The 12,745-nt window shown below is 44.1% G+C and overlaps 1 protein-coding gene across 1 annotated transcript in view; it reads left to right on the plus strand.

The window, feature by feature from the left end:
* The first annotated feature begins 657 nt into the window (after window positions 1-657).
* ARHGAP42 (Rho GTPase activating protein 42) overlaps window positions 658-12,745 on the plus strand; it is a 317,056-nt gene continuing 304,968 nt past the window's right edge. The window contains 1 exon segment of the mRNA XM_056561532.1: window positions 658-1,498. Coding sequence (XP_056417507.1) covers window positions 1,345-1,498 — 154 coding nt within the window. The 5' untranslated portion in view covers window positions 658-1,344.

A 12,745-nucleotide genomic window follows, 5' to 3' on the forward strand; every position in this document is an offset into this window, starting at 1 on the left:
ACAAACAAATTGTATCCTGGTTGTTGTGTTTACTTTTAAAGGGGTATTCCAGGCCAAAACTTTTTTTTATATATCAACTGGCTCCGGAAAGTTAAACAGATTTGTAAATTACTTCTATTAAAAAATCGTAATCCTTCCAATAGTTATTAGCTTCTGAAGTTGAGTTGTTGTTTTCTGTCTAACTGCTCTCTGATGACTCACTTCCCGGGAGCTGTGCTGTTCCTATGGGGATATTCTCCCATCATGCACAGCTCCCGGGACGTGACATCATCATTGAGCAGTTAGACAGAAAACTTCAGAAGCTAATAACTATTGGAAGGATTAAGATTTTTTAATATAAGTAATTTACAAATCTGTTTAACTTTCCGGAGCCAGTTGATATATATATATATATATATATATATATAGATAGATAGATAGATATATATATATATATATATATATATATATATATATATATATATATATATATAAAGGTTTTGCCTGGAATTCCTTTTTCTTCTCTTATGTTGACCGGCCCCAGCTAGACTAAGCACACAGACCCCATTGTCTCCCCCACCATTTGTCTGCTCTACAGTCTCGCAAGATACAAAAACTTCTATGCTGTAACTCAGCTCCAGCTACTCCCTAAGCCACCTACAGATGGCGCCCTAGAGACAAACTTCTCAAGTTTCCTATTCTTTTACCAAAAGAAAAAAAAAAAAAAAAAAACTAAAAACTTTTCTGATACAATTCTCTTCCCCAAGTAACAAACGTGCTGCAAGTTTTTTCCCGGGTAATGATCTGCAGCCCGGTGACGTCATCAGCCTTCTCCCTGCTCCAAGGATCCTTACAATCTTCTTACTGAGCTTTTTCTATTTTTCCCCTGCAGCCAAGGAGGATTCCAGGACAAAGGGGGGGCTGCAGCTTATACTGAATGAAGTTTATCTAGGAATGTAAGGTGACCTGAGGGTGACCTTGCTGGGAGTCCCCTGTGTGGTGGTGGTGGTGGGGGGGGGATCTGCTGGGATCAGAGTTTGGCTTTGCATTGGCTTTAGCAGGATTGATCAGCCTGGCTGTGTAAGGGAGGGGAAGGAGGCTAAGAAAGAGTCTGATCTGCCGGAAATGTCTGAAAACTAGAGTTTCCTCTGTGCAGCAGCCGCCTCAGCCTTGTGTCCTGACCATAGGGACAATGCAGCAGGGTGACACTGGCTGCAGATCTCCTCCAGCATTCATGTGCATGCTCTGATCCCAGAAGGGAGCACAACTTCCACCTAAAACTTTCTGCAAGAAGAAGATTTCTCTTCCCTCTAAGGATTCTACAAAAAAAAAAAAAAAGGGGGGTAACCCTAAAACAAATTTACAATGGGACTCCCCACTCTGGAGTTCAGTGATTCTTACCTGGATAGCCCAGACTTCAGGGAAAGGCTGAAGTGTCACGAAATAGAGCTGGAAAGGACCAATAAGTTTATTAAGGAATTGATAAAAGATGGGAACATGCTGGTGGGAGCCTTGAGAAGTAAGTACACCGCGCTGACATGTCGCTGCATGCTCTTGTAGACTTTACGTAAAATAAAAAAAAATAAAAAATGTTTGTAGCTGGAATGTCTGGGGGATACGGTGGAGAATATGTACTGGGTATCGCTCTTTAGATGCAAATCTGTGCATATATACATTTTATGTGTCCACTGTATACTTGAGTAGCTATTGCAGAGCCTCTCGCTACAAGGATGTTTGGTTTGTTTTGCTTGTAAATGGAATGTTTACCAAACAACTGTTTATGTATTTATGTATTAATATATTTATATTTACTAATACTGCTACACTTCAGGAGTGTGAATGGGAATGCGGAATCCTATAGAAGTCTAAGGGCTTTAATTTGAGGTGGAATTCCGCAAGCGGAAATTCTGCCGTGTGAATAGACCCTTAGGGTACGTTCACACGCGCTGATTTTTTAGCGGGTTTTCCGCTGCGTATTTGAAAGTGGGCGGGAGCGGTTCTCGGCTGTCCGCAGCAGATTTTCCGCTGCGGAATCTATGCTGCGGAAAATCTGCCACAGTCCCTACTGACTTCAATGGGGCTTGCGGCGGATTTTCCGCAGTGTACATTCCGCCGCAGAAAATCGTCTACGGACAGCCGAGAAGAGCCCGCCCACTTTCAAATACGCAGCGGAAAACCCGCTAAAAAATCCGCGCGTGTGAACGTACCCTTAGGCTAGGTTCACGCTGCGGAATCTCCGGGCAGAAAATTTCGTAAGACGTTGCAGTCTATTGGAGACTGCAGTGTCCGTGCGCTCCTAGACCATAGACTTAGGGTCTATTCACACGACAGAAATTCCGCCTCAAATTAAAGCCCATAGACTTTTACGGGATTCCGCACTCCCATTAACACTCCTGAATTTCCGCTTGTGGAATTCCGCAAGCGGAAATTCAGGAGTGTGAATGGGAGTGCGGAATCCCATAAAAGTCTACAGGCTTTAATTTGAGGGGGAATTCCTTTGGCTAGGTTGACACTGCGGAATCTCCGGGCAGAAAATTTCCACCCAAAGATTCCAATAGCGGCCAGCGCCGATTGAATCAGTCTTCAATAGACTGCAATGTGTTCCGCGAGTATTTCCGCCTGAAGAATGAGCAACGCCTTTCTTCAGGTGGAAATTTTCAAGCGGATTTTCCGTTCACAAATTCTGAAGTGTGAATTTGTGAACGGAAACCCATTCACTACACTATACATTTTAGCAAGCGGAATTTCTGCTTGCAATTTCATAGCGGAATTGCAGGCGGAAATTCCGTTGTGTGAACCTAGCCTTATTGTATGTTCGGAGGAATATTTGCAGAATGTAGGACCGCTCAGAAATGCTCCGTCTTCATAGACGGCAATGTATTTCTAAGAAGGTTCCACCGAAAGAATTGACATATCAATTCTTTTTGGCGGAGGCTGGAATCCCGGTTTCTGTGGCAGATGTTTCCGGCGCAGAAATTCTGCCATGTAGCAGCGGAATTACATTAAAAACAATGGGACTCTGCTGCAATAAAATTTACGAGCTGAATTTTTCCGCCAGATGACACTGGGAAATTCCGTCATGTGAACATGGCCATAAACACAGATCACTGAGTAGAATCTCCCACATGACTACTTAGCCCAGAATGAGCAGAGAAAATTTTGGCTCAACACTATATATCAATCCCACTATATATCAATCTTCTAGACTCCTCCTGCTCTATACCATGATGCCTGCAGAATGGACTGCATTTTTTATGTGGCAGGTTCTCAATATTGATAAGGGTATGTTCACCCTGAGAAATTGGAGAGGAATTTACTTGATTATTTTGCTCCAAATCATCCAACAATGAAAGTTCCATTGATTTTAATGGACTTTCCGCTGCCCTGTTCACTCTGAGGAATCTCTGCAGCCTGTGGAGCGGATTCCGCAAGACCATTGAACAAGTTCAATGTTCTGGCGGAATTTTTCCAGGGGATTTTCCAGATGGAAAGTCCGCCTGGAAAATCTGCAGTATGTATCATGCAACAGAATCTGATTGTCAGCAATGGGACTCTGCTGTACAGGAATTTCAAAACAGAATTCAAAACCTAATTTTGCTCTGAAATTCCGTAATGTCAATCCGGCCGAAAAGCAGAAATCAGTTTTGTGCAGAATTTATGCGTAGAGTTGAAAAAAAGGTGAAATGAGAGGCAGCTCATTTCTGCGTGGAAATTCCGGGTGGAACTTCTGCACGAATTCTGCGGAAGGGAGAAAATGGCAAAAATCGACATTTTCCTGACCAAAATTATTCCTCTATAATTCCGCTCCTATTCCTCAGTATGAACATACCCCCCCAAAAAATATTATCGTGATGGTCATGTCTATGGTTGTTAGTCAGTCAGCTCTGATCAATAGAATTCTGTCAAAAATGTTATATCTGCTCTAAATAAGGAAGGTTGTGAATATGGGAGTAATGTTATTTGCGGTTCTCTACATACCCATGTTACGGTATTTTAAATATTTGTCTATGTTGGCACTGTCATGTCATGGAGCATCAGATTTGGCATGAAAGAAAAGATGGCTGCAATGTCGCAATAGGAACTCTGTGCTGCAGACCGCAATGTAACTACAGTAAATTATCTGCAGCAGATCCCTAAGGGTCTATTCACACATACAGTATCCTGTGCATATTTGATGCGCAGGAATTGAAGCTGCAGATTTGAAGCTGTGTTCAGTCATTTAGTTTACACTGAACTCTGAAGCATAAAATCTGCAGCTTTAAATCCTGGAAACCAAATATGTGCAGGATACTGTATGTGTAAATAGATCCTAAGAGTACATTCACACTATGGAATGTCTGCCCAGAGATATTCCAGGCAGAGATCCCATCTGCAGCAGGCAGCGCCAAAATTCCTCAACGCTAGGACCTTGTGGACTCGCGCAGACACCATTGATTGCAATGCAGTCCACGAGGAATTCCGCAGCAGAAATTCTGCATTGTTAATGGGTCAAAGGAAAAAAAAACATTTAAGGCTGGGTTCACACTGCAGAATCTCCGGGCAGAATTTCTGCCGGCGATCGAGCCGGCGGCACTAGGACCACGTGGACTGCATTGCCATCCCCATAGATGGCAATGCATTTCTGAGCAGATTTCCCAAAAGATCCACCCAGAAATGCATTGCCGTCTATGGGGACGGCAATGCAGTCCTTGCGGTCTTAGTGCCGCTGGCTCGATCTCCGTCAGAAATTCTGCCCGGAGATTCCGCAGTGTGAACCTAGCCTTACACCAAAGTTAAAGGGGACTCTCCCAGCCGGATTTCTGAGAGGAATTCCACTTGGACATTTCACAGTGTGAATGGACCTTTCCTTTGAGGCTTGAGAAAGCGGGCTGAACCGCGAAAGGAGCGCTGCCTCGCCTCGGCCGGTCAGTCAGCTCACGCTGACCGCATCTCTCTACCCCTCCCTTCAGCTTGTTTTAACGATGTTCCAATAAAGAAGACGTTTTAACTTCACTAGTGGGTGAGTGCATTCAACTTTTTTTCTACTTGCATATTACCTTTAGGCTGGGTTCACACTCACTACCAAATTTTTGCTTAGAAAATACACAAAAAAAATGTTGGTGCCACAAATTCCCATTGCTGTCAATGTGATCCCGCTGTACAGTGCACATTGTGGAATTTCCGTCGCTGAAATTTCTTTCTTTCGGCGGAATCGCCCTGGAATACATTGCGTCTATGGGAACTGTTGCAGCACTAGGAATGTCCAACCGGAGATTCCACAGTGTGAACCTAGCCTTAAGAAACGTTCACACTAAGGAGTGTTAGTAAGGAATTTCCTCTCGCAATTTCCTCAGTGGATCCGCTCTGTTCAAAATGATCTAGGAGTGGACATAAGCAGCATCCCACTATCCCAGCGTCCCATTCCTCCATTTGTATGTTTTATCGCAGAATTTCCATTGTGTGAACTGAGCAGCTGAATTCACATTGAAATAAATGGGAGGCTGCTGCAAGTGGAATCTGTGTGGAATTTCCGTAGTGTGAACGGGACCTTAGGATTTTGGAAGGGGATGAGATCGCCTCTGAGGTTGGAGGTACACTTTGCTGCGTGGGTTTGCGTTCCGTAATATATTTTCTATAAACCCCGACATTTTTGTACCGTGGTTGGGAAACACTGGATTAGACAAATTCTGCCTGATGAATGGTTTATGGCTCTGTTCACACTGGAGTCGTGATTGAACCCAAATCTTGACTTATTTGAATTGCATTGTCTTCATGTGTTAACCTTAATGTCAAACATGGGAATATTTCAGCCAAAGTGACAACATGTGCCGCCATATAATGTGCCATAACCCGACTGGGAGTGAAGAAAATTTAGTGAGGTGAAGGTTTCTTCACAACCATTTTTGGGCTGTAGGTTCAAGGTATATATTGGGATACTGGAAAAAAAAAAAAAAAAAAAAAAAAGATGCCGTGGCCTGTACCATGGTGTACCTGCGGCGAGCCAATTCACTTCAAAGGGGTACTCCGGTGGAATACTTTTTTTTTTTTTTATCAACTGGTGCCAGAAAGTTAAACAGATTTGTAAATTACTTCTATTAAAAAAATCTTTATCCTTTCAGTACTTATTAGCTGCTGAATACTACAGAGGAAATTATTTTCTTTTTGGAACACAGAGCTCTCTTCTGACATCATGACCACAGTGCTCTCTGCTGACACCTCTTGTCTATTTTAAGAATTGTCCAGAGTAAGAGAAAATCCCCATAGAAAACATATGCTGCTCTGGACAGTTCCTAAAATGGACAGAGATGTCAGCAGAGAGCACTGTGCTCGTGATGTCAACAGAGAGCTCTGTGTTTCAAAAAGAAAAGAATTTCCTCAGTAGTATTCAGCAGCTAACAAGTACTGGAAGGATTAAGATTTTTTTAATAGAAGTAATTTACAAATCTATTTAACTTTCTGGCACCAGTTGATTTAAAAAAAGAAAAAAAAAATAGTTTTCCAACAGAGTACCCCTTTAACTCAACATAGTCTACTAGTGACTACATTCAGTCAATTTTCAGAACACATCCTTTTATTTTCATGGGGCTCGAAAAAGCGGTTTTCCGTACATTTTGAGTACACATTGGGGGAGATTTATCAAAACCTGTGCAGAGGAAGAGTGGTGCAGTTGCCCATAGCAACCAATCAGATTGCTTCTTTCATTTTCCACAAGCCTCTTTAGAGGCCTGTGGAAAATGAAAGAAGCAATCTGATTGGTTGCTATGGGCAACTGCACCACTCTTCCTCTGCACAGGTTTTGATAAATCTCCCCCATTGAGTACCCAAGTAAACATTCAGGAACTAAACCAAATATAGTCACCAAGGAGGAGATTTATAAAAACCTGTCCAGAGGTAAAGTTGCTGAGTTGCCCATAGCAACCAATCAGATCGCTTCTTTCATTTTTAACAAGGCCTCTGCAAAATGAAAGAAGCGATCTGATTGGTTGCTATGGGCAACTCAGCAAGTGTGGTGTGTGGGTAGTGATTCCCCCTCCAGCATACAGAAGCTTTATAATGTAATCGGATCCAGCTGTGGGAGGAGTCTCAGCCTCCAGGCGCTGTCTCCCAGGATGGGGCTGACATTCCTCGCCATTCATAGGGAAACCTTTATTTATCTTAGGCCTAAGTTGCTCAGAGAGTTTTTAGTTACATGTTGAAAAATAAATATTAAAATCCTGCGATAAGGCAATACAGCTGGGAGGGAATGAGGTTATTTGTGTTTTACGGCAGTGCTTGAAAAATTTTGTATCAATTTTGTATTTTGTTCGAGGAGCTAGCAAAAAAAAGTTTATAGTCAGGAACCTGCAGGTCATGTAACGGGACATCACTAAGCAACCTGACGTTATGTGACATCATATCACCAGTCATTATTATTCCTCCTATCTCCCCCCTCCCTGTGTGTCAGTTATTACTGTCCCCCCATCTCCCCCCCTGTATGTCAGTTATTACTGTCCCCCATCTCCCCCCTGTATGTCAGTCATTACTGTCCCCCCATCTCCCCCCCTGTATGTCAGTTATTACTGTCCCCCATCTCCCCCCTGTATGTCAGTCATTACTGTCCCCCCATCTCCCCCCCTGTATGTCAGTTATTACTGTCCCCCCATCTCCCCCCTGTATGTCAGTCATTACTGTCCCCCTCATCTCCCCCCCTGTATGTCAGTTATTACTGTCCCCCCATCTCCCCCCTGTATGTCAGTCATTACTGTCCCCCTCATCTCCCCCCCTGTATGTCAGTTATTACTGTCCCCCCATCTCCCCCCTGTATGTCAGTCATTACTGTCCCCCCATCTCCCCCCCTGTATGTCAGTTATTACTGTCCCCCCATCTCCCCCCTGTATGTCAGTCATTACTGTCCCCCTCATCTCCCCCCCTGTATGTCAGTTATTACTGTCCCCCCATCTCCCCCCTGTATGTCAGTCATTACTGTCCCCCTCATCTCCCCCCCTGTATGTCAGTTATTACTGTCCCCCCATCTCCCCCCTGTATGTCAGTCATTACTGTCCCCCCATCTCCCCCCCTGTATGTCAGTTATTACTGTCCCCCCATCTCCCCCCTGTATGTCAGTCATTACTGTCCCCCTCATCTCCCCCCCTGTATGTCAGTTATTACTGTCCCCCCATCTCCCCCCTGTATGTCAGTCATTACTGTCCCCCCATCTCTCCCCCTGTATGTCAGTCATTACTGTCCCCCCATCTCCCCCCCCCCCTGTATGTCAGTCATTACTGGCCCCCCCATCTCCCCCCCCCCCCCCTGTATGTCAGTCATTACTGTCCCCCCATCTCCACTCGTGTGTCAGTCATTACTGTCCCCTCCCCCCTGTATGTCAGTCATTACTGTCCCCCCCATCTCCCCCCTGTATGTCAGTCATTACTGTCCCCTCCCCCTGTATGTCAGTCATTACTGTCCCCCCATCTCCCCCCTGTATGTCAGTCATTACTGTCCCCTCCCCCTGTATGTAAGTCATTACTGTCCCCCCCATCTCCCCCTCTGTATGTGAGTCATTACTGTCCCCTCCCCCCTGTATGTCAGTCATTACTGTCCCCTCCCCCCTGTACTGTATGTCAGTCATTACTGTCCCCTCCCCCCTGTATGTCAGTCATTACTGTCCCTTTATCTTCCCACTGCATGTCAGTTATTACTTTCCCCTATCTCCACTCGTGTGTCAGTTATTACTGTCCCCCATTTCCCCCCCTGTATGTCATTTATTACTGTCCTCCCTTCTACCACCTATATGCCAGTTATTACTTTCCCCTATCTCCACTCGTGTGTCAGTCATTACTTTCCCCTCTCCACTCGTGTGTCAGTCATTACTTTCCCCTCTCCACTCGTGTCCACTCGTGTGTGAGTTATTACTTTCCCCTCTCTCCACTCGTGTGTCAGTTATTACTTTCCCCTCTCCACTCGTGTGTCAGTCATTACTTTCCCCTCTCCACTCGTGTGTCAGTTATTACTTTCCCCTCTCCACTCGTGTGTCAGTTATTACTTTCCCCTCTCCACTCGTGTGTCAGTCATTACTTTCCCCTCTCCACTCGTGTGTCAGTTATTACTTTCCCCTCTCCACTCGTGTGTCAGTTATTACTTTCCCCTCTCTCCACTCGTGTGTCAATTATTACTTTCCCCTCTCTCCACACGTGTGTCAGTCATTACTGTCCTCTCATCTCCCACCTGTATGTCAGTTAATACTGTCCCCTAATCTCTCCCTGTGTGTCACAGTCATTGGTGTCCCCTCACCTGTTCCTGTGGGTCAACAGTCATAAATGTCTTCTCATCTTTAAAAAATAAAAAAATAAAATCAACAGGTGATGTCTTCGGTCGGCGCTCAGATTACAGCAGCGGATATATATTTTGTCGCCGCTCTGGTGTCACTTGACTGCCGCAGCCAATCAGAAGCCTTCCTAAATGGGGCCTTATGGGAAATACTTCTATGCATGAAATGTTCAACAGTTAGGGTTGCCACCTTTGTTGCCCCAAAAATTCAGTCCATTCTCATTTGCATAATTAATTATATATGCGTGACACCACAGGAAGCTCCGCCCATGTCCCGACACGTCGTGTCACGTACCAGCCCAGCGTCGGCAAAGTAACCCTTCAGCCTCCGGAGTCTGACAGTAAGGACCACAGCAGGGGGCAGGGGTGGATTGACAACTCATGGGGACCCCGGGTAAGAGTGAATCATGGGGGGCTGCAGGGGTTGCCACCTTTCTTACCAAAAAATACCTACCATTCTAATTTGCATAATTAATTATATATGCATGACATCACATTAATCCCTCCCCCCTCTGATCCCCCTGTGTCATAATCATTCCTGTTGATTCCCCCCGTGCCATACTCTTTTACTCATTTCAATTGATCCCCTCCTCTTAACCCCGTATCATAACCATTCAAACTGATTCATCCCCCCTTTCCACTGATCCCCTTGTGCCATAACCATTCCAATTGATTTATCCCCCCTCCCACCGATCCCCCCTGTGCCGTAACTATTTAACCATTTCAATTTATCCCCCCTCCCACCGATCCCTCATGTGCCATAACTATTTAACCATTTCAATTGATCCCCCCTCCCGTGCCATAGTCTTTTACTCATTTCACTTTTACCCGGGTATGCTGGGAGTTGTAATTTTGAAACAGCTGGAGGTCCACAGGTTGGAGACCACTGCTTTAGGGCAGCATGCAGAGGTTGGGCATGCCACTAGTCGACATATGTGCACTGTTATAAAGGCTGCATGCACTGGACTCATCTAGAAGTGGGCATACTGCACATATTCAGTGACTGTCAGCCTGCTCCTCTATGGGTAGGGCGCAGCCCAAAAGCCCTGGCGACTTATCTTTCCCAGAGTGAAAGGGTCAATCGGTAAAAAATCCTTTAATAATCGCCAGGTCCTTCAGCTGAGAGAGCGACTAAGGGAGATCCGTATGCCATTCAAATTGGGCTTGTGCAAATCTTGGTTCCATTTTCGATGACGAACATAAGAGGCTACTTACTCCCATAAGCGTACTGTATCTGTTCGAATCGTAGTTCCAAAATGTGTGTTTGTTTTTTGTTGCGTGACTTAGCAGATATGTTGTTCTGGTTCCTCGAAAAACTGGGTGGTAACCCTGGGTGGTGTCGGAAGAGATGAATAGGACTTTTCACAACTCAAAAATTTACATTTTCTAATTTTCCATGGAGCGTTAGCCAAAATCATCATTATTAAAGCTTAACTCTGTCACTTCTGCAATCAGGATAGTATTTTAGCGGAAGTCCCATGCAAGTATATGGGAATTCCACCAAATCTGTATCCTGATTGCTTAAATGGCCACGCTCATTAAAACTAATTTTTGCTATTGCATTCCTAATGGTAAATAAAAAAAATCTCTCTAATATACTTTGTTTAAAAATGAAGTTTTCTATGTTTTATTTGTGTTTAAAAAAGCTGTCACTAGGTGTCTCCCTACTCTTCCAGAGCACATTTTCCCCCATCTCTTGCACAGACTTTGGACTCCTGCTGTCCTGGCAGAAGTCCAAACACAGGAAATGCAGTCTGGAGTGCTGAAGGGCGTGTGTCCAGCCTTATCCAATCATATCTCATCTCACACTGAACTGCTCTGTGCTGTGTGTGAGTGAGGGAGGAAGTGCTCCCCTGTATGGCTTCAGATGATGTCACGTCTGCTGGGGAACGCCCCTTCCCAGTCTGTGAACCTGAGGCTGAGCAGAAATACAGAGCAATATCAAGGTATAAAACTATAAAATTATCAAAATAAAGGCAGTGGGTGGTTTCTCATGATGGGGGCAGTGACATGGGGGGGATTATAAAATTTATCAAGTTAATGAGAGGTTCTGTTTAAGTCTTGGGCAACAGAGGTGCCACAAAAATGTAAACAGATATTCTGTCGCCAGAGTGTGACCAGAGTTAGAAAAGATATTAAAACCTTACATCTTTACTATGGTTATACACCCACAATGTGTTCATTATCTTGTTGTTCAGCCCTGTGTGTGTGTGTGTTTTATTTTATTTTTATCTCTGTACTGTGACATCACTGTGCTTATTATCCCTGTACTGTGACATCACTGTGTGTATTATCTCTGTACTGTGACATCACTGTGTGTATTATCCCTGTACTGTGACATCACTGTGTATATTATCTCTGTACTGTGACATCACTATGTGTATTATCCCTGTATTATGACATCACTGTGTGTATTATCCCTGTACTGTGACATCACTGTGTATATTATCCCTGTACTGTGACATCACTGTGTGTATTATCTCTGTACTGTGACATCACTGTGTATTATCCCTGTACTGTTACATCACTATGTATATTATCCCTGTATTGTGACATCACTGTGTGTATTATCCCTGTACTGTGACATCACTGTGTATTATCCCTGTACTGGGACATCACTGTGTGTATTATCCCTGTACTGTGACATCACTGTGTATTTTCCCTGTACTGTGACATCACTGTGTGTATTATCCCTGTACTGTGACATCACTGTGTGTATTATCCATGTACTGTGACATCACTGTGTGTATTATCCCTGTACTGTGACATCACTGTGTATTATCCCTGCACTGTGACATCACTGTGTATATTATCCCTGTACTGTGACATCAGTGTGTGTATTATCCCTGTACTGTGACATCACTGTGTAATATCCCTGTACTGTGACATAACTGTGTATTATCCCTGCACTGTGACATCACTGTGTATATTATCCCTGTACTGTGACATCACTGTGTATTATCCCTGTACTGTGACATAACTGTGTTTTATCCCTGTACTGTGACATCACTGCGTGTATTATCACTGTACTGTGACATCACTGCGTGTATTATCCCTGTACTGTGACATCACTGTGTATTATCCCTGTACTGTGACATCACTGTGTGTATTATCCCTGTACTGTGACATCACTGTGTGTATTATCCCTGTACTGTGACATACATCACTGGGTGTATTATCCCTGTACTGTGACATACATCACTGTGTGTATTATCCCTGTACTGTGACATCACTGTGTGTATTATCCCTGTACTGTGACATCACTGTGTGTATTATCCCTGTACTGTGACATCACTGTGTGTATTATCCCTGTACTGTGACATCACTGTGTATATTATCCCTGTACTGTGACATCACTGTGTGTATTATCCCTGTTCTGTGACATCACTGTGTGTATTATCCCTGTTCTGTGACATCACTGTGTATTATCCCTGTACTGTGACATCACTGTGGGTATTATCCCTGTACTGTGACATCACTG

Source organism: Hyla sarda, chromosome 2 (assembly GCF_029499605.1).
Source record: "Hyla sarda isolate aHylSar1 chromosome 2, aHylSar1.hap1, whole genome shotgun sequence".
In the NCBI taxonomy this organism is placed as follows: domain Eukaryota; kingdom Metazoa; phylum Chordata; class Amphibia; order Anura; family Hylidae; genus Hyla; species Hyla sarda.